Below are 19,109 nucleotides of genomic sequence, written 5' to 3'. Positions count from 1 at the left end.
GGTTGTAGATCTCATGGTCTCCTATGCCTCCTGCCATTGCATGCATAGGCTCAACATCTGTGAAAGAGTTTCTCACTTCTCACTGCAGATTTGGGGGTTATGCCTAAAGCCTAGTGTCACAACCACTCCCTGATTTATCGCAGGTCTCATACTTTCTACATAGTTAATTCTGGCTTGGCTCAGCCATCAGTAGAGGCCAAACAGGGGTCAGATTGTAAAGTGTTCATCCAAGAGGGTGGATTCCTGAAAAAGATCTCTATGAATCAAAATTGGAACAAATTATCGTTTCCTACTTAGTGTGTTATTTCACAGATAACTTTTCATATTAGAATATATAGAAGCTTAAATATAATTAAATCAAGCTAAAAATCTTTAGTCTAAGAGAGAGATTGGATGGGAACAAAGATCAGTATAAGTGGGTTCTTTGTTTCACTGTGGGATAATCTGAAGTAGAATCAAATAAAAGGGAAGGGTGTACCACAAGGAAGGGTACCAAGGAGACTTCAAGCAACAGTGCATGTTTTTCCAGTAAATGTGAAGTTGATGCAGCACTGCGAGAAGCTGTTTAAAAGCTGTGAATGCCTGCAGCTTATAAACCAAGGTGCTCCCTGCCTGAGCTTAATTCTGCTGCCAGAAAAGGTCTAAGCCAGTTAATAAGTGACCAAAGCCCCCTGCCATTTTGGGATGGAAACTGGTTGAGGAGGGAAAAATCTTTTATTGGAGTATATGCATAGGCAGATTGCTCTGTCTTAGAGGTGCTAAGTCTTCAAATTGACACGAAGACCCTTTCTTTCCAATCATTTAGGTTATAAGTATCAGCTTGTCCATCCGAGCCAGTAGCTGAAGTACTTAGGGAGGGGAAGAGGGTGGTACATGGGCAATGACAGTAGGGAAACACAAGGGCTCATGTTCTTAGAGTGAACAACTCCTGGAGCCTCTCTGTTTTTTTGAACTTTGAATTCTGAAACCATTGGTGGCAGGATTCAGTCATGCTGTGTTCTCACATGTGACAACACATGCTTATTGAGTCATTTTAAGAGCTGAATGATTTCAAAAGCCCGGGTCTTTTGACTGGGGCAGTGGTCACTTTAAAACACACACACACACACACACACGCACACAGACACACACACAATTTTTTTAATCTTAAGATTTAACTAATACCCAAAATGCTATCTTGAATCATGATACCCATCAGTACTTGACCCCATCTAGACCGGCATCTAGAACTCCATTGTAAGGTCTTTTCAGGCATGTGGTAGGTTGCTGTGAAAACTTTAAACGTAAACTTCACACCACACTGTCAGTTTTTGTTTCACTGAAACTATAGACTTACAAATAAACAAAAAACGTGGGGAACATGTAGGAGCTGAGGATGAATCCAGCTAACAGCCAGCAAGAAACTAAAGCCCTTAGTTCCAGAGTTGCAAAGAAATGATTTCTGCTAACAACCTGAGTGAGCTTGGAAGGGAACCCTCCCTGAGCTGAACTTCTGATGTGAATCGAGTCCTGGCCCACATCTTGATTGAACCTTTGAGACCCTAAGTAGGAGACCCGGTTTAAGCCACATCTGAACTCCTTACCCACAGAAACTGTGGGCTAATAAATGTACACTGTTTCATACCATCAAGTTTGTGGTATTCTGTTTCATGGCAAAAATAACTAATACAAGGAGATGGCATAATCATCTAAAGAAGAGCTTAATATATTGGCATTTTCCTTACATTCTGAACATAATAAAATATTGACAATTAAATCTTGTATCTAAACTACATAATATTTAAGTGATTGAAATGACTTCTAAGGTTCTGTGGCTCTCCAATTTTCTGAGTGCATGAATTGAAATTGTCCTCACTTACCAGTGTTTGATTAAATAAAGCAAGTTGCTTCTGCCAGTCATCCACTCGAGTTTTCAGTGGACCAACGTAACGTGATGAGGCAATGGTTGCAATATTGATGGTGCTGTCATCAAGAAGGACCTTTAAAGAAAGACGAAAACATGCAACATCATGTGTTTGTGCTCTCAATGATAATACAGATATTTAATCCCAAGAGTCCACTTAGAAGCTTTTTGAATAAATAGCTTAGTACCACCTACTGTTTCCTACCCATCCACTTCCCTTCCTTATCCACTTTACCATGATATTCTCTCAAAAGTCACCGAGAAGAGAACTTTTGATTGCCAAATCTTAGCCGTTTCTGTAATTATTAATGGCACATGTTTCTGTTTGGCTCAATACTCTTTTCCTCACTTCCCCTACTTTTAGGTATCTGGTATCTTCTTTATACCATTTGGTCATGCAGGCTTTTATTTCTCAAAGTACTCAAAACTTGCAAAATAAGCTGTCTCCTCTACCAATGAAACATCACTTTCTCTCAATTATCTTGAGGAAGAGGGAAACTAGTTCAGAATGACTACGAACAGTGTTCCCTCTACCTTCTTCCCCTACTTCCCCCACCTTACACTACAGCAACCCTCACAAGACATGTGCATTCAAAAAATGTGTCTGTGAATCTAAAGGCTTTTAATTGCTCTATTTAAGTTGTGAATTTCTTGAGAACAGAAGTGCCACCACCTAGCACCACTTGGCCTCATCCTGCCTGATTTTCATCTTGGGTCTGCTCTGCCATCCACTGCCCAGAGTGACATCTGGCCTTACTCTTCCAACCTACACCCAGCAAAGCCATTGCATCCCTAGTTCTGACCTGGGTACACCCTAATGGGCCAGGGCTTTGCTTTCTATATTTAGGCCATAAGACACAGATCCTTTGGTTAAACAAAGGTGCCCTTGGATTTTAAGTCATTAAGAATATTCCAAAAACATGGATTAGATTTATTTTCTTTTGTTATTCATAGAGTATGGTCATCTATTTCCCATCTCAAAAAAATTCAAGTGAACCTAGTTTCCTAGTGTGCTATGAATCTGAAATGCTTGTTCATGTTTTGTTTTGTTTTGTTTTGTTCTGTTTTTTTGCCTCATTTAAATGGTTTGAAATGCCCTTCATTCTCATCTATGTCTGTCAAATCCCATTTACTCTTTCAAGTCCAGCATGTCTTGGCTGGTCTAGGAAGGGTTCTCTGATCACTTCAGCCATAAATTATCTCTGGCTTTTCTAAATTCCTCAACAGTTAACTGCAGGATCATAATTCACACACACACACACACACACACACACACACACACGACATATATATATGCCATATTTATTGCTTTGCTAGATACTTCATGTACAAGCATTCATGTCATTTATTCATATTCATATTTTGCCTTTCCAAATAGATTTTTTCTTATTTAGTAACTCTCATATTTCATTTCTCCATCATAACCTCCTACAGAAGATTCAGGGGTAGGTCTGACTTAAAAAGTCTTTACCACAGGTTTTTAATAACTCAGTTACCCACCTGTATGTCATCTGTGCCGCCCAGGATAAACACATCTTTGGAGTCACGGTGAGGGAGAACGACAAATTCAGTTGTTTTCCAAGAATCTTCCACCTTAGAAATAATTCAAATCTTAGAATACCTAAATTCATTTGTGTTTAAGCGCTCAATAAATGTATGTAGAATGAAATAAATGAAGATGGGCACTGAGGAGGGCACCTGTTGGGATGAGCACTGGGTGTTGTATGGAAACCAATATAACAATAAATTATATTTAATAAAAAAAAGAAATAAGTGAAAAATCCATAATTATCCCATTCTCCTCCTGACTGCCTTTAAAACTCAATATTTTCTTCTTGGTTAAAGCATACTGATGAGCTAAATTTTGTTGACAAACATTAATACCTAAGAATAACTTGTGATACCTTAATGTGTATCCTTACCACTTTATGCTTTAATATAAGGGAAATATCAAAAAACTATAAGGAAAATATTTTTTTACACAGATGATTTGTAGGTATGTGTGTATTTTTAGGATAAGGAGGTAAGTAGCCTAAGTAGGGAAGTTTCTTCAATGTCTTTTGTAGCATTTCACAGTTTTGGTTTGTTTTTTTTTTTTAGTAGTTTGAAAGATAATGTATTTTGCTATAAAAGATCTTCCTTGGTATGTGGTTTTTTAAATAAGCATGCCAATTTCAAACCTCGTTGTTAACAAGTTCCTATTGGGCTTGAAGCTAAGTAGAAAGAGGATATTGATAAAAGTGCTGATGATAATGATAATGATAATAAATGTAGGGAAAGAACAGAAAGATGGCTGATAATGAGAGGGTGAAAGCTGCAGAGTTGAAAAATCCATCTAGATGAATCAAAAGTTGGTGATCTTCATGCTGAATATGAAAACCTTTATATTCCCTGATCTTGAGAATATATATTTTTCAGGTTTACCTTTTTAAGAATTATTTCTAAGGCAGCTTCTCCAGAAGCCTGTCCAGAAATGTCCTGGATTTCTTGGCCAAAATCGAAAACATGCAACTCAGAGAGCTTCTCCAAGGTTAATGGAATGTCAAGGTCCACTAGGGTGGCGTCAACTGTTTGTTCAATAGCTGCCCAATGTCTTGGCTTCAAAGTTGGATTCCTCAAGTCAATGATAACTGGAAGCTGGAAAGCAAACACTCTCAAAGGCACCTTGCTTTTTATCTTAAAAACATAGCTCAAGGCTTCTGGTTTTAATTCAGGAATGTAGAGAATTGGAATGAACACTACTTACACTCTTACAAAAAGAAATATCTGGACAAATGAAAAATTAATGGCTTCTATCGAGCCCACCAAAAAATTAAGGTTGCAGGGCAACCAACAAACTCAAAATTTGGGGAGAGACTGGTTTCTCTACAGCAAAAAAACAGGACCTGAGAATTTGCTTACCAAGGACAGATGCCTTGGGTTGTCATTTAAGCTAGTAAGAAGATTCAGCTAAATTTTACAAATAAATTGCTAAAGAGTGAGCGTAGGGTAGCATGAGAGTGTGAAGTCCCTGGGGGCTACAAATATAGAGGTGTTCACAGGGAAGAGTGGGGAGAATCCTAAGAATGCCTACCTGATGGTACTGGCTGGGGAAGGAAAATAACAGCTACTATTATAACTCTAACCAACCCATTTCTCCTAGTTTCTTTATGGAACAAAAGACTTAATGTCAGGGAAGTGAGCAACAAACACTGTCATTTTAAACACTGGTAATAACCCATTGTAGATTTCTGTATATAACTGGAGAAACAGAACTGGAAAAATAAAAGCTCTACTCATGGGGAATAGAAAGAAATACATTCTAGGCTCATTACTACAGCTAGAGGAGGGGCAGGAACACCTGTGAAGGTCAGAAGTCTAAGCACAAGGGACTTAGTGCCTTGCTAAGATAGAGGCTTAATCAGCACATGAGGGAATGCCCCTCCTCATCTCTCCCATCAGGCTAACAAATATTGAATAAAAATAACAGTCCAATACAGACTGGTTAGCTGTAAAATACAGATTTTCTCTGGGGACAATAAAAAGGGAGGACCCAAGGTCACAGAGAAACAAAAGTTGAAAAAATAATCTTTGGCAAACCATAAACACAAGTTATCAAAAGAATAATTTGAAGGCTGTAATAGACTAAGGGTAACCATAGCAACATCAAACCTCAAATCCAGCCCAACTCCTTACTATATTTAAGATAGCATGCCATACAAAAAGCCAAGTAGAAGGAAAGACATAAAAATTATTTACTCTAGTATCTACTGTACCATATAAGATGTTTGCCTTTCAGTAAAAAATGTAAGAACTGTATAAAAAGTGAAGATAAACATACATTTAAGAGACAAAGGAAATAGAAAGATAGAATACACACAATGTTGAAATTAATAGAGAATTCAAAATAACTGTAATTAATATGTTAATGGCTCTAATGGAAAAAGTAGGCAACATACAAGATCAGATGGGAAATGTCAATAGGAAGGGTGAAGCTATAATTACAAATTAAATAAATGTTAGAATTGAAAAAGGCAGCAAGAGAGACAAAGAATGCCTTTGTTGAGCTTGACACAGCCAAGGAATCAGTGAACTGGAAGATAAGTGAGTAGAAATTCCCCAAACTGGCACATGAGAAAAAATAGTGAAAACAAAAGAAACCCAAGCAACCAAAAACAAAAACCAAAACCACAGAACAGAACAGAACATCCAAGAGCTATAGGACAGCAATCAAGTGGTCTAAAATATGCAATAGAAATCCCAAAGAAAAAATAATGGCCGCATTTTTTTTTTCCAAAATTAAAGACAGACACCAAACCACAGATCCAAGAAACTCAGAGAATGCTAAGCAGGATAAATGCAAATGGTAAACAACGACAACAACACATACCTGGGCATATCACATTATACACTGACAAAAACTAAGAAAACAAGATCATCTTGAAGGCAGTCCAACCAAAAAATACATATTATCTACAGAAGAACGGGGACAAGAACTAGAGCAGATTTCTTGTCAGAAACCATGCAAGCAAGAAAGCAATGAAAGGATACTTTTAAATTGCTGAAAGAAAAAACAAAACCTGTTGACTTAGAATTATATATCCAGTTAAATTATCATTCAAAATAAAGGATAAAGACTTTTTCAAAATGGAAATTTAGGGAATTCATTGTTAGCATACCTACTCAATAAGAAATATTAAAGGAAGTTCTTCAGGCAGAATGAATATGCTATGAATCAGAATCTTAGATCCATACAAAGAAATGAAGAACACTGGAAATGGAATAGAGGCAAAATTAATTTCATTTTGTTTCCTATTTTTATTGTCCTGAAAGATGATGATATAAAATAAATTAGCAGCAATATATCATGCTTACAGTACATGTAAAGGTAAAAGTACAAAAAAAAAATGAAAATGATGGGGTACATCAAAGGGACACAGAAGTCAACTGAGAGAATCTTGATGGCCAAAGTGGTAATGATTTAAGCAAACAATAAAAATGTAGTATTGCATTATATATTTATTATATTATTATATTTATTATAATCTAATAAAATATATATCCACAAGTTCATATTGACACAAATAAACAACTGAATGAATGGACGGATTAGTTGGCAGACAGATAGATAAGCAGACAGAGAACAGACAAATCTATATAGAAGATACAAATGACCAACATCAACAGTGAAAAAGACATCACTTCTGATCCCACATACTTTTAAAGGATAATAAAGAAATACCATGATCAACTCTATGTCTATATATACAAAAATACACTATAAAATCCCTCAAGAAAAAAAAAGATAACCCAAATAATTCAATATATATCAAGGAATTCAATTTCTAGTTCAAATCCTCCCAATAAAGAAAATTTAATGCTGCAATGGCTTCCCTGGTGAATTGTGCTAAAAATTTAAAGAAGAAATAATGTTAATTCTACACCATCTCCTCCAGAACACAGAAGAGGAAGACACACTTCCCAATTCATTTTAATGTACAAAAATCTCCTAAAATTAAAAAGTGAATTTAGTAAGTTCACAGGATATAAGATCAGTATACAAAGGTCAATAGTATTCCTATATAGCAGCAATGAACAATTGAAATTTGAAATTAAAAACAATATTATTCAGGATAACATTAATACTTAGTTACAAATCTAATAAAATACATGCAGAATCTATGTATTGAAACTACAAAACTTCAATGAAAAAAATAAAAGAAGACAACTAAATGAAGAGATACGCTGGTAATAGATTGGAAAATTCACTCTGGTTAAGAAGTCAGTTCTCTTCAAATTGATCTATAGATTCAACACAATCCTTCAAAACTTGCCAACAATTTTTTATACATATCAACAACCTAATTCTAAGATTTATATGGAAAGGTAAAGGAATTAGAATAGACAAAACAGTTACGAAAAAAAGAACAAATTTGGAGGACTTATGCCTACCTGATTTCAAGACTTACTAAGTATAGTCATCAAGACAGTGTAGTACCAGAGAAAGAATAGACTCAGAACAACAAAACAGAATGGAACCCAGAAACAGACTAAAAAATATTGCCAGCTGACTTTTCGCAAAGGTGCAAGGACGGTTCAATGGAAAAGGATGGTCTTTTCAAATAATGGTCCTGGATCAAATGGATATCGATATATAAAGAATGTAAACCTTGACATGTATGTCATATTTTATGCAATATAACTCAAAATAAATCATAAACTTTAATGTAAAAAAAAGCGTAAAACTACAAAACTTCTAGAGGAAAATACAGGAGAAAATCTGTGTGACCCTTAAGTTTGGCAAAACATTTTTAGGTACTATACTAAAAAGATAATCCATAAAAGCAAAACATATAAATTGAATTTTATTCGGGTTAACACAGTCTGTGCTCTGAAAGTCACTGGCATCACTTCTCGGCCTTTTGGCTAAGATCAAGTGAAAGTCACTGGCAAGGGACTAAAGAGACAAGCTGCTGAGTGGGAAAAAATATTTTCAAGTTATATATTTGAAGAAGGACTTTGATCCAGATTAGGTAAAGAGCTCTTAAAACACAGTAATAACAAAACAAGCAACTAAATTAAAAATTGGGCAAAGAGCCAAACACATATTTCAGCAAGGAAGATAAAAGGATGGAGGAGAAGCATTAAAAAAAAGATGCTCCACATCATTAGTCACTAGCAAAATGCAGGGTGACCACTGTGAGCTATTCTATACATTTACCGGAGTGACTAAAATGAAAACCAAGCCACACCATACAAAGCCCTCCCCAATGAGAACAAGTGCTGGGAGGCTGAGGAACAGCTAGAATTCTCACACGCTGCTTGTGGGAAGGCAAATCATTACCTTTGAAATACAACTAGGGGAATTTCTTATAAACATATACGTACACATACTTACCATGCCACCTAGTAATCTCACTCCTAGTTATCTACCCCACTGAAGCAAAACCTCATGTCCACTCAAAAAGCTATACATCACTGTGTATAGTAGCTTATTAATAATCGCTTTAAAACTGGTCATAACCCACATGTCTTTCAATGGGTGAATAGATAAACCGATGGCAATAATACTACTCAGCAATAAAAATAAACTGTTGATTCACGTAACAACATGAAAGAATCCTTTTTTTAGATATTCTAATTCACAGAGATTGTACAGCTATCACCACTATCTAACTTTAGAACTACCACTATTAACCACCTATCACTATCTTATCACCCCAAAAGGAAACCCCATACCCATTAACTCTCACCACCCACTTCTGCTTCTCCATAGTCCCCAGTAACCACGAATATACTTTCTCTTATCTATGGATTTCTCTATTCTGAACATTTCCTATCTATGACACCATATGCTATGTAGTCTTTTTGTGACTGGCTTTTTTCACTTAGTATAATGTTTTCAGGGTCATCTATACTGTAGCAGGTATCAGTACTTCATTCCTTTTTATTACTGAATAACATTCCATTGTATGGATATATTACATTTTGTTGATTGAGTCATTAGTTGAAGACTTTTGCGTTATTCTCACTTTTAGCTATGATGAATAATGCCTCTAAGAACATTCACATGCACATGTTTGTGTAAAGATATGTTTTCAATTCTCTTAGATACATGCTTAGAAATGGAATTACTTTTGAGAAACTGCCAAACTGTTTTCCAAAGAAGCGGTACCAGTTTCTAATTCCACCAGCAACATGTAAGGGTTCGAATTGCTCCAGATCCTCACCAACACTTATTATATAATCTATCCTTTCGATGATAGCTATTCTAGTGGGTATGGACTGGTATCTCATTGTAACTTTGATTTGCATTTCCCTGATGGCTAATGATATTCAGCATCTTTTCATGTATCTTCTTCAGGGACCTGTCTATTCAAATCCTTTGCCCATTTTAAAGGGTTATTTCTCCTTTTATTTTTGAATTATAAGAGTGTGTTACATATTCTGAAGATAAGTACCTAGATGCATTTTAAATGCATTTTTCTAAGTGAACACTGACAGACCCAAAAGGCTGTATATTGTATTATTCCTTTTAAAATTCCATTTATAAAATGAAGAACTTTAGGGACAGAAAACAGGTCAGTGGTTGCCTAAGACTGGGATGGATGGAGGGGCTGATGACAAAGAACATCAGATGGGAAATTGGGGGGTAATGGAATGATTCTGTAGAGTCCTGTTGTGTTGGATACATGATTTTACCCACTTGTAAAAACCCACAGAACTATATACCACAAAAAGTGACTTTTATTATATACAAGTTAAAAAAAATCCACTAGACCTTTGAAGGAATGCAAAATGGAACAAAGACTGTAACAAATAGATTTGTTTACAATTGTACGATATAACCACACGAAGGGCAATGGAGAACAAAGAGGCTGACGTAAGTAACTTTGGAAAAGCGTTTTTACTACATACTGTAAAGTGAAAGAGGGAAAAACTGCAAAAACGCTCTTCTTGGGGAAAAACTGCTTCTTGTTGTGCCTGACGTTTTGCTTACTTTTCCTACTCATGTCTTCTTTTAGTCCTTTCTCTCATCTTTTTTAAAAAAATCTAAAACTGCTTAAAAGGATAAAATCATACTCCCGTTCTTTCCCATTTCAAGTACTCGTTTAGCAGCATTAGGTTTCAAAGAGCCAGCTTCACAAACCCACTGCTGGGCTTCTCAACCCTCACATCGTGGCATGTCTAGAAAATGGCATGTGTGTTTGGCGCGGTGGTACAAATGGACAAGACTGCACTAGCCTCATCTGGTTGTCTAAGGGCTGAGTGGGTCAGCATCTTGCCATCCCCTCCAGCCGATTCCTGCACTAAGATCCCTAACACAGGGGATGGGGGAGGGGGAGACGGGGGGGGGGGGGGAGGGGGGAAGCTCTTACTCTGAATGCCCCTGAACCAAGGTATTCAATTCATGATTTGGCCAATTGAAGATAAGGATGCGGTCTGTCTCTGAAAAGATTGAATTGGTCTGTTCTTTCTTTTCTCTCTGCTAAGCTAATTTAAACAGGGGAGAATTCCAGACTTTGGTCTCATTAGCATCAGGTAGTAATGGATGGACTGACCTGGAGTTTTTGAAATAATTTCTACCAAACTTACCTTTTCTTTCATTTTTTCCACCTTACATTTTAGCTGAGGAACTACACTGTTGGGTGGCAAGCCTTTTTCCAATTGAGTCACAAATTTGGCATATTTAGAAACTTGACTATTTAGGACTTCTGGATCCAGGCCATCAAATTTGGACTATAAAAAGTAGAAGAAAAAAAAAGTTAAGACATATGATAAGGGCAACCTTGAAACAGTAAAATTTTTTACTTTACTCAGATTTTCCAGTAGGTAAATTGTTAATCCAAGTTAACTCTATACTTTTGGAAATGGTTTTACTTATTAAGATTGCCAATAGTGTATCAGGCTTCGCTTATTTATTCCTTTCATGTTCTTGTCTCCCACATCATCAAATGCAGTATTACAATCCCTGTAATTTATTCCCGAGAGCTAACTCTTGTAAAAAGACAACTAGCTACTAACTAGAAATTTCTCACCCAGTAGTCTTCTATTATTTGATTATGTACACTTTTAATATATATGATTTAAAGATGTACCCCAATATATACACGTATCTATAAATATACTTCTCAGTTATATAAAGAGAGACAAATACTGTATGATCTAACATACATGTGCAATCTAAAACAAAACAAAATGAAATGAAAAGAAACATATATAGAGAACAGATTGGTGGTTGCCAGAGGTAGAGGTGGGTGTAGGTGAAATGGGTGAAGGAGTAAGAAGATATAAACTTCTAGTTGTAAAATAGATAAGTCACGGAGATTTAATGTGCAGCATGGTGACTATAGTTAACAATACTATATTACATATTTGAAAGTTGCTAAGAGATCTTAAAAGTTCTCATCATATGGAAAAAATTGCCAAAATTATATATGGCAATAGATGGTAACTACACTTACTGTAGTGATCATTTCACAATATACACCGATTATACATTTGAAATTAGTATGTTATATGTATTTATAAACCTTCCTTTTCTTTTTTTCTTTCTAGGTTCAATATTTCCTTTTTGTCCCCTAATGGGTTTTTTTGTGTGTTTCCTCTGATGAAATCATCCCATTTTTGAAGTTTCTGTTCCAAAGTATGGTGGTAATGAGACTCTCAAGCTTTTTCTTTACTCCTCAGGAACATTTTCTACCTCTGAGATAAGTGATAAAGGAGTTATACAGGAGCACTTAAAATCTTTGATATTGTAGCATATATCTGTTTGTTTTCTGTTTTCCTCACCAAAAGATAAGTTCTGTGAAGGTTTGGACTCTGTCCTTTTTATTCTCTACTGGTATACCCAGCACTTAGAACGCTGTCTGGCAAACATTTTCTGTGTCACTGGTGTTTAACCCAGACATGTGACTTCTAATTATAGGTATTAGCACAAGTAGGCTGAATGAGCAAGTGTAAAAACAATATTTGTAAAGTTGATGGTATTTCTAACATGTCTATATCACATGTAAAAGAATAGATGGTCATCTATTCTCCCTTCTAGAGGGCTGACCCTTATCAAGATTTGAATTTTTGGTAGACCCTAGAAACCAAATTCTATGGTGGCTGTTGGTCCTTGGCCCCCTAATTAATTTACTGTTGAGCTCGGAACTCATTACTCTGATTCTATTCCATCACAGTGAACAAAATGGTTTCCTTTGTTGTCAAAAGAAGAACAGAAAACTAAACTAACAGAAATCTAAAGTGTGTAGATCACAAATAAAATTCTACAATCCTCAAGAACACTTTGGTGGAGTGTATCATGACAACACTGTATTCAGAAGCCACAAAGCAGTTAAGCTTCATGCAGTGAGGTCTTTTGATGCTTCCTTCATTTAGCCTTCTTAAATGGGGGACTCAGGAAGCCTACCTTACAAGAATGCATTCTGCTCTGTGGTATACAGTGACAGAAAGACCTTTGCACATTTCACTGGAGAGCTGATAATGATTCTCATAAAATTATAACATTGCATATTTTACTTAATTAAGGCTACTCTAGATTGTTAAAAATCATAATTCATATTATTAGGATTTTAAATTTAATTAATAAAAAATGATTTCAGGATTGAGAGGGTTTTTTTGGTGTGTGTGTGTGTGTGTGTGTGTGTGTGTGTGTGTGTGGTGTGTGTGTGTTTTACCTTTAACCATTCTTGTTGGAGTTGATCCCATTCAGATAAAGAATCCCAGAGCAATTGTTTGAGCTTCAACTCAGCACTAACTTCTTCCAAAGCTTCAAACTTGGATACTTCTATCTTTAAAAATATAATAAGCAAAATGCACTATTTAGTTTTCAGATATAAAGATCTTATGTTACCCTCCTATTAGTAATTCTTGATATAGTGACACTTAGCAGAATGTGGATGGGTCCTAAATGGGGAAAGAAAAAGAGAGAAACAAATGAAAAAAAAAAACAAAACAAATCACACACCCCATGTATGTTCAAATTTCCAGTTGAGTGACAAAATATAATGCTTTATATTTCCTTAAAACTTAAATATTCTGCAAAAACATAAATATTATGAGTACCATGGACATTCTTTTTCAAGTTGGATCATACATGCCTGGCCTTATTAGGAAAACAAATGAGTCTTCAGAGGTACTGATTTTCTTTGGGGCATGTATACCTAGATGACAGAAGACAGAGATGTCTGTGAAGTAGCTGGTGGAGGGGCTGGGGAGCTTTAACATGGAAAGAACAGTCTAGTTTCTTACTTCCTTCTGACCCTGTGGACTGTATATGAACCCCATAAAGAGAAAGACTGCAAGAAAATCTGAAGAAGCTGTTTTCATGAGAAGTGTATTAAAACTGACTTGGGTTAGAAGTGGGCAAACCCCCAGGGGGGTTGCTTGCACAGAAACTGAGCCTTGTGATAAGCTAAGGCTTTGAATATTCCATCCAACAGCAACAGAATACACATTCTTTTCAAGTGTACATGGAACATTCCCCAGGACAGAGCATATGATAAGCCACAAAACAAGTCTTAGCAAATTTAAGATTAGAATCATACCAAATATCTTTCTCAAACACAATAGTTTGAAACTAGAAATCAACAAGAGGAACGCTGGCAAATTTACAAGCATTTGGAAAATAAACAACATACTCCTGACCAACCAGTAGGTCAAAGGGGAAATCAAAGAGAAATTTTAAAAAAAAATCTTGAAACAAATGAAAATGGAAACACAGGATGTCTAAACCTCTGAGATACTGGAAAAGCAGTTTTGAGAGGTAAGTTTATAGTGATACATGTGTATATTTAAAAAAATGGAAAGATCTTAAACAACTTTACACAACAGGGAACTTGAAAAAGAAGACCAAACTAAGCCCAAAATTAGTAGAAGGAAGGAAATAAAGATCAGAGTAGAAATAAATGAAATAGAGACTAGAAAAATAGAAAAGATCAAAGAAATTAAGAATTGTTTTTTCCAAAAAGATAAACAAAATTGACAAGCATCCAACTAAACTAAGAAAAAAAGAGATTATACTCAAATAAAATCATAGGAAATACCATACCTGATACCACAGAAATACAAAGGATGATAAGAGACTACTATGAACAATTTTATGGCAGCAAACTAATTCATTTAAAAGAAATGGACAAATTCCTAGAAACATATAATCTACCAAGACTGAATCAGAAAAAAATAGAAAATCTAAATAGACCAAAAACAAATAAGGAGATTGAACCAATAATCAAACACCTCCCAACACAGAAAAGTCCAAAAGCAGATGGCTCCAGGAGCAGATGGCTTTACTGGTGAATCCTACCAAACATTTAAAGAATTAATGCCAGTCTTTCTCAGACTTTTCTTTTTTCTTTTTTTTTTTTTCAGTATATGAAATTTATTGTCATATTGGTTTCCATACAACACCCAGTGCTCATCCCAAAAGGTGCCCTCCTCAATACCCATCACCCACCCTGCCCTCCCTCCCACCCCCCATCAACCCTCAGTCTGTTCTCAGTTTTTAAGAGTCTCTTATGCTTTGGCTCTCTCCCACTCTAACCTCTTTTTTTTTTTCCTTCCCCTCCCCCATGGGTTTCTGTTAAGTTTCTCAGGATCCACATAAGAGTGAAAACATATGGTATCTGTCTTTCCCTGTATGGCTTATTTCACTTAGCATCACACTCGCCAGTTCCATCCACGTTGCTACAAAGGGCCATATTTCATTCTTTCTCATTGCCATGTAGTACTCCATTGTGTATATAAACCACAATTTCTTATCCATTCATCAGTTGATGGACATTTAGGCTCTTTCCATAATTTGGCTATTGTTGAGAGTGCCGCTATAAACATTGGGGTACAAGTGCCCCTATGCATCAGTACTCCTGTATCCCTTGGGTAAATTCCTAGCAGTGCTACTGCTGGGTCATAGGGTAGGTCTATTTTTAATTTTTTGAGGAAACTCCACACTGTTTTCCAGAGTGGCTGCACCAATTTGCATTCCCACCAACAGTGCAAGAGGGTTCCCGTTTCTCCACATCCTCTCCAGCATCTATAGTCTCCTGATCTGTTCATTTTGGCCACTCTGACTGGCATGAGGTGATATCTGAGTGTGGTTTTAATTTGTATTTCCCTGATGAGGAGCGACGTTGAGCATCTTTTCATGTGCCTGTTGGCCATCTGGATGTCTACTTTAGTTTCTCAGACTTTTCGAAGAAAACTGAAGAGGTGGGAATACTTCCAAACTCATTTTATGGATCCAACATCACCCTGACATTAGGGATCTAGCCTTGTCTTAAATAAGAATTAGAAATAATTTCTTAGGCCAGTTAGGTCTTCACTCCTATCTCCCAAATGATTGAGAGCTGCGGAAGGAAGGTGAGACCTGAATTGATCATGAAAGAAGAATTAATCAAGTATAGATACAGAATGTGGAAAGTGGGGGACACACTTTTATTTCAGGCTCTGTCTCAAGCAATGCTATCCCTTCTGAGCCAAGAAGTGCCCACCTGTTAGTTATAACTTTTTATCAAGCAGTGTTTCCTTGGTACCTCAGTTCCTACTGTATACTATCCTATCTTGTAGATTAGTTAACTTAACCTGGGAACAATTTTGAATCCTAGTTTTCCAATGTACAAATCTCAAGTACTGCACCAGTCACATTGTCTAGTGACACAGTCATTATTCTGCAGATTGCTCCCACCAAGCCCTGGGCTCTGGAGTGGAGAGCTCCTCAGAAACTTGCTGGCCATCAATTTGGGGCTCTGGAAAATAGGTACATTCCCATGTGAGGTCCAGTCATTCCTCCAAGACTATTGGGGAGACTAACAACACCTCTCTCACTGCTGGTGGTTCCCTGGTTTTGACCTAGGAATCTTTTCTTTTCCATTCCCTTCTTTTTGGTCTCTTTGGCACTTATAGCTTTTAGTCATTTCTCTTCATTTTTTGAGGCATATCATTTAGCCTTTGAAACCTACCCTTTTTTTTAGGATCCTATCCCCTGGCTTAGCCAAAGTCTCTTGTTTCACTAAACTGGCACATCAAACCAGGGCAATTCAGGCAATATTCATAGAATCATAACACACCCAGGAATGTAAAAGAAGCTCGATTATTACTTAAGAAAGACTAGAAGGGTTTTAACTGACCACAATTAAAAATCTACATACATATATTTAAAAAAAATTTTTTTAACGTTTATTCATGTTTTGATAGAGACAGAGCGTGAGTGGGGGAGAGGCAGAGAGAGAGGGACACACAGAATCCAAAGCAAGCTCCAGCTCTGAACTGTCTGACAGCACAGAGCCCAACATGGGGCTCTAACTCACAGACCGTGAGATCATGACCTGAGCCGAAGTCAGATGCTCAACTGACTGAGCTACCCAGGTGCCCCTACATATATTATTTTTTTATTGTTATTTAAAAAAAATTTTTTAATGTTTATTTATTCTTGAGAGATAGAGACAGAACATGAACAGGGGAGGGGCAGAGAGAGACACACACACACACACACACACACACACACAGAATCCGAAGCAGGCTCCAGGCTCTGAGCTGTCAGCACAGAGCCTGATGTGGGGCTCGAACCCATGAACCATGTGATCATGACCTGAGCTGAATTCTGATACCTAACTGACTGAGCCACCTGGCGCCCAGAACATACATATTTTAACCTAGAAACTGTAGTCCCTGGTCTGAGAGTTTATCTATAATTCATCATTATTTTATATTAAGAAAGATATTTTATCTCTCATGTGTACTAATCTTTAAACACTTCAAATTCAGAGAACACTTCATATTTGCACTTCAGACCATTCCAGCACAGTGCCTAGCACATAGGCATCCCAACATTGAATGTTTAGAACTACATTGCTGAGGGTGTTTGTGCATGAATGCCATTTCTATGCATATGTTTTAAAAACAGATGTGTAGAGCTGTTCTTACCTTAAAATTCTTCTGATAGGATTTATATTGAAATGCACGTTTTTGAAGATCATCTAGAACCAACTGCAGATCGTGCAACATGAGCTTTATTTTGTCTTGGTCAGCAGTAACATCTAAGATCTGTGGATCCTGTAAAATTAAGATAATTTTTGATTAGTCATTCCTACTTTTTCATATGGACCATTAAGTGAATTCATAAACACTTCCAAAAATATTTTTTCTAATTCTTTTCACTCTGATTTTTAGAAAATGTTAAAGTGGCTGTTTTTCTTGCATTTAAAAACAATATATGTACATCGTGAAAAGTATAAAAATGTATAAAGAAGTGTTATGGGGACACCATTGTTTTTCAATAGGACCTAATATATTTTCCCTCTTCTACTTCATTTCCTACACTTCAACAAGACTTCAGGTAAGGACAGATGCACGCAATAGGGGAAAGAAGGAAGAGGACATTATCTAAGGGAAATTTTCTTTTTACAATAACAGAAATAGAAAGCCCTTTGATTTCTGAGAGGTAGGAAGAGAGAAGATAAAGAATAAGTGGTCAGACGTAAATTTTCTGCCTGACCTGTTGGGGTTGAAAGTCTGTCCAGTGAATGGGAATGAAAAGGTTCAGATGCAAAGAAGAAGCACCTAACTAGGTTTGGGAGAATCTGAGAAATTGGAAGAATCAGAACCATTATAGCCACAGCTTGGGAGGCTAATTTCTGATTCAGTATGATACTGCACTCAAAAGGGCAACATGTTCTAGAAACAGCTAAGGGAAGTGTCTAGGCAGACGGGCCTTGTGTTGACACTCTGGTGCCTCCTAGCTTGGTATGGCACGTAGTGGATCATGAAGTTCTCAAGTGCTTGAATCTAGTGATGGGAACTGCTACAAGGACTGGTGGACCAGAAGCAGTCTGAGGTCAGGATAAGAAGGTGATAGATCACTTGAGACTGTAGACTATGGTAGAAATGATGGACTATAGCAGCAGTGGTCAACATGGTACCTAAAGAACCAAGAAAGAGCCTCAGCTAACAGCTGCCTGGGACAAGCAGGCCCAGCCCAGCCAAACTGCACTGGAAGTCCTGTGGTCCAAAAGGCAGCAAGAGGACTGGATGCCCCTTCCCTCCATCCACCAGGAGGAAATTCAGACTCCCACTTCTGGAGCAAGAGGTGGGAGACGCTGAGAGCAGGGGTGAAGAAATGTCTGAGAGGCATTGTGAATTGAATTAAAATCTATCAAAAAGAGACCAAGCTAGAATGAAATGGACATTTCAAACTGAAATAAACTGAGTTATCATCAACTGTCACACTTAGGTTTTTTTCTCCAACTCCCTCCATCAGCAGGAGTAGAGGTCTTGACAGCAAGATGGTGTCATTCATGAAAATACTACAGTTGTAGTTCTTTGCTCAAGAGTGATAATGAATTCATTCCAAACCCTCTATGAAAGAAGCACTTGCTGAGAGAACCTCTGCTGTCACTTGTGTGTGTGTGCATCATGCATGATCACACAGGAAGCACTTGCTGGCACTTGCTCTCTCTAGCAATCCACATGCATTTATATAGTTAACAGCAGACTATCAACCATTGGAAGTAGAATGTCTAAGCTTGAATCCTGGTTCCTCCCTCTGTTATTTGTGTGACCCTGGGTAAGCTACTTAACCTGTCCCTGTTTTCTTCTCTATAAAAGGTAAATGATAAAACCTTATAAGTGCTCTGAGCATTAAATGAGTAAAACATGGAAACATATATAAGAATGTTCCAAGAGGCATTATTCATTATTGTCAAAAACTGTGAACAACCCCAATTTC

General features: G+C 36.9%; 1 protein-coding gene across 1 annotated transcript in view; it reads right to left on the bottom strand.

Moving 5' to 3' along the window:
• The window catches only part of DNAH6 (dynein axonemal heavy chain 6), a 241,924-nt gene that overhangs the window by 140,400 nt on the left and 82,415 nt on the right, over nucleotides 1–19,109 (bottom strand). The window contains exons 16-21 of the mRNA XM_053890890.1: nucleotides 17,309–17,437; nucleotides 13,066–13,179; nucleotides 10,979–11,122; nucleotides 4,328–4,540; nucleotides 3,404–3,496; nucleotides 1,860–1,979 (exon numbers count right to left, since the gene is read on the bottom strand). Coding sequence (XP_053746865.1) covers nucleotides 1,860–1,979; nucleotides 3,404–3,496; nucleotides 4,328–4,540; nucleotides 10,979–11,122; nucleotides 13,066–13,179; nucleotides 17,309–17,437 — 813 coding nt within the window. The remainder of the gene's footprint in view (nucleotides 1–1,859; nucleotides 1,980–3,403; nucleotides 3,497–4,327; nucleotides 4,541–10,978; nucleotides 11,123–13,065; nucleotides 13,180–17,308; nucleotides 17,438–19,109) is intronic.

The sequence above is a fragment of the Panthera pardus genome, unplaced genomic scaffold (assembly GCF_024362965.1).
Source record: "Panthera pardus isolate Hobbes unplaced genomic scaffold, ASM2436296v1 HiC_scaffold_26, whole genome shotgun sequence".
NCBI lineage: Eukaryota > Metazoa > Chordata > Mammalia > Carnivora > Felidae > Panthera > Panthera pardus.
The sequence above is the reverse complement of the archived record's forward strand: the minus strand, read 5'-3'. Positions and strand labels throughout refer to the sequence as shown.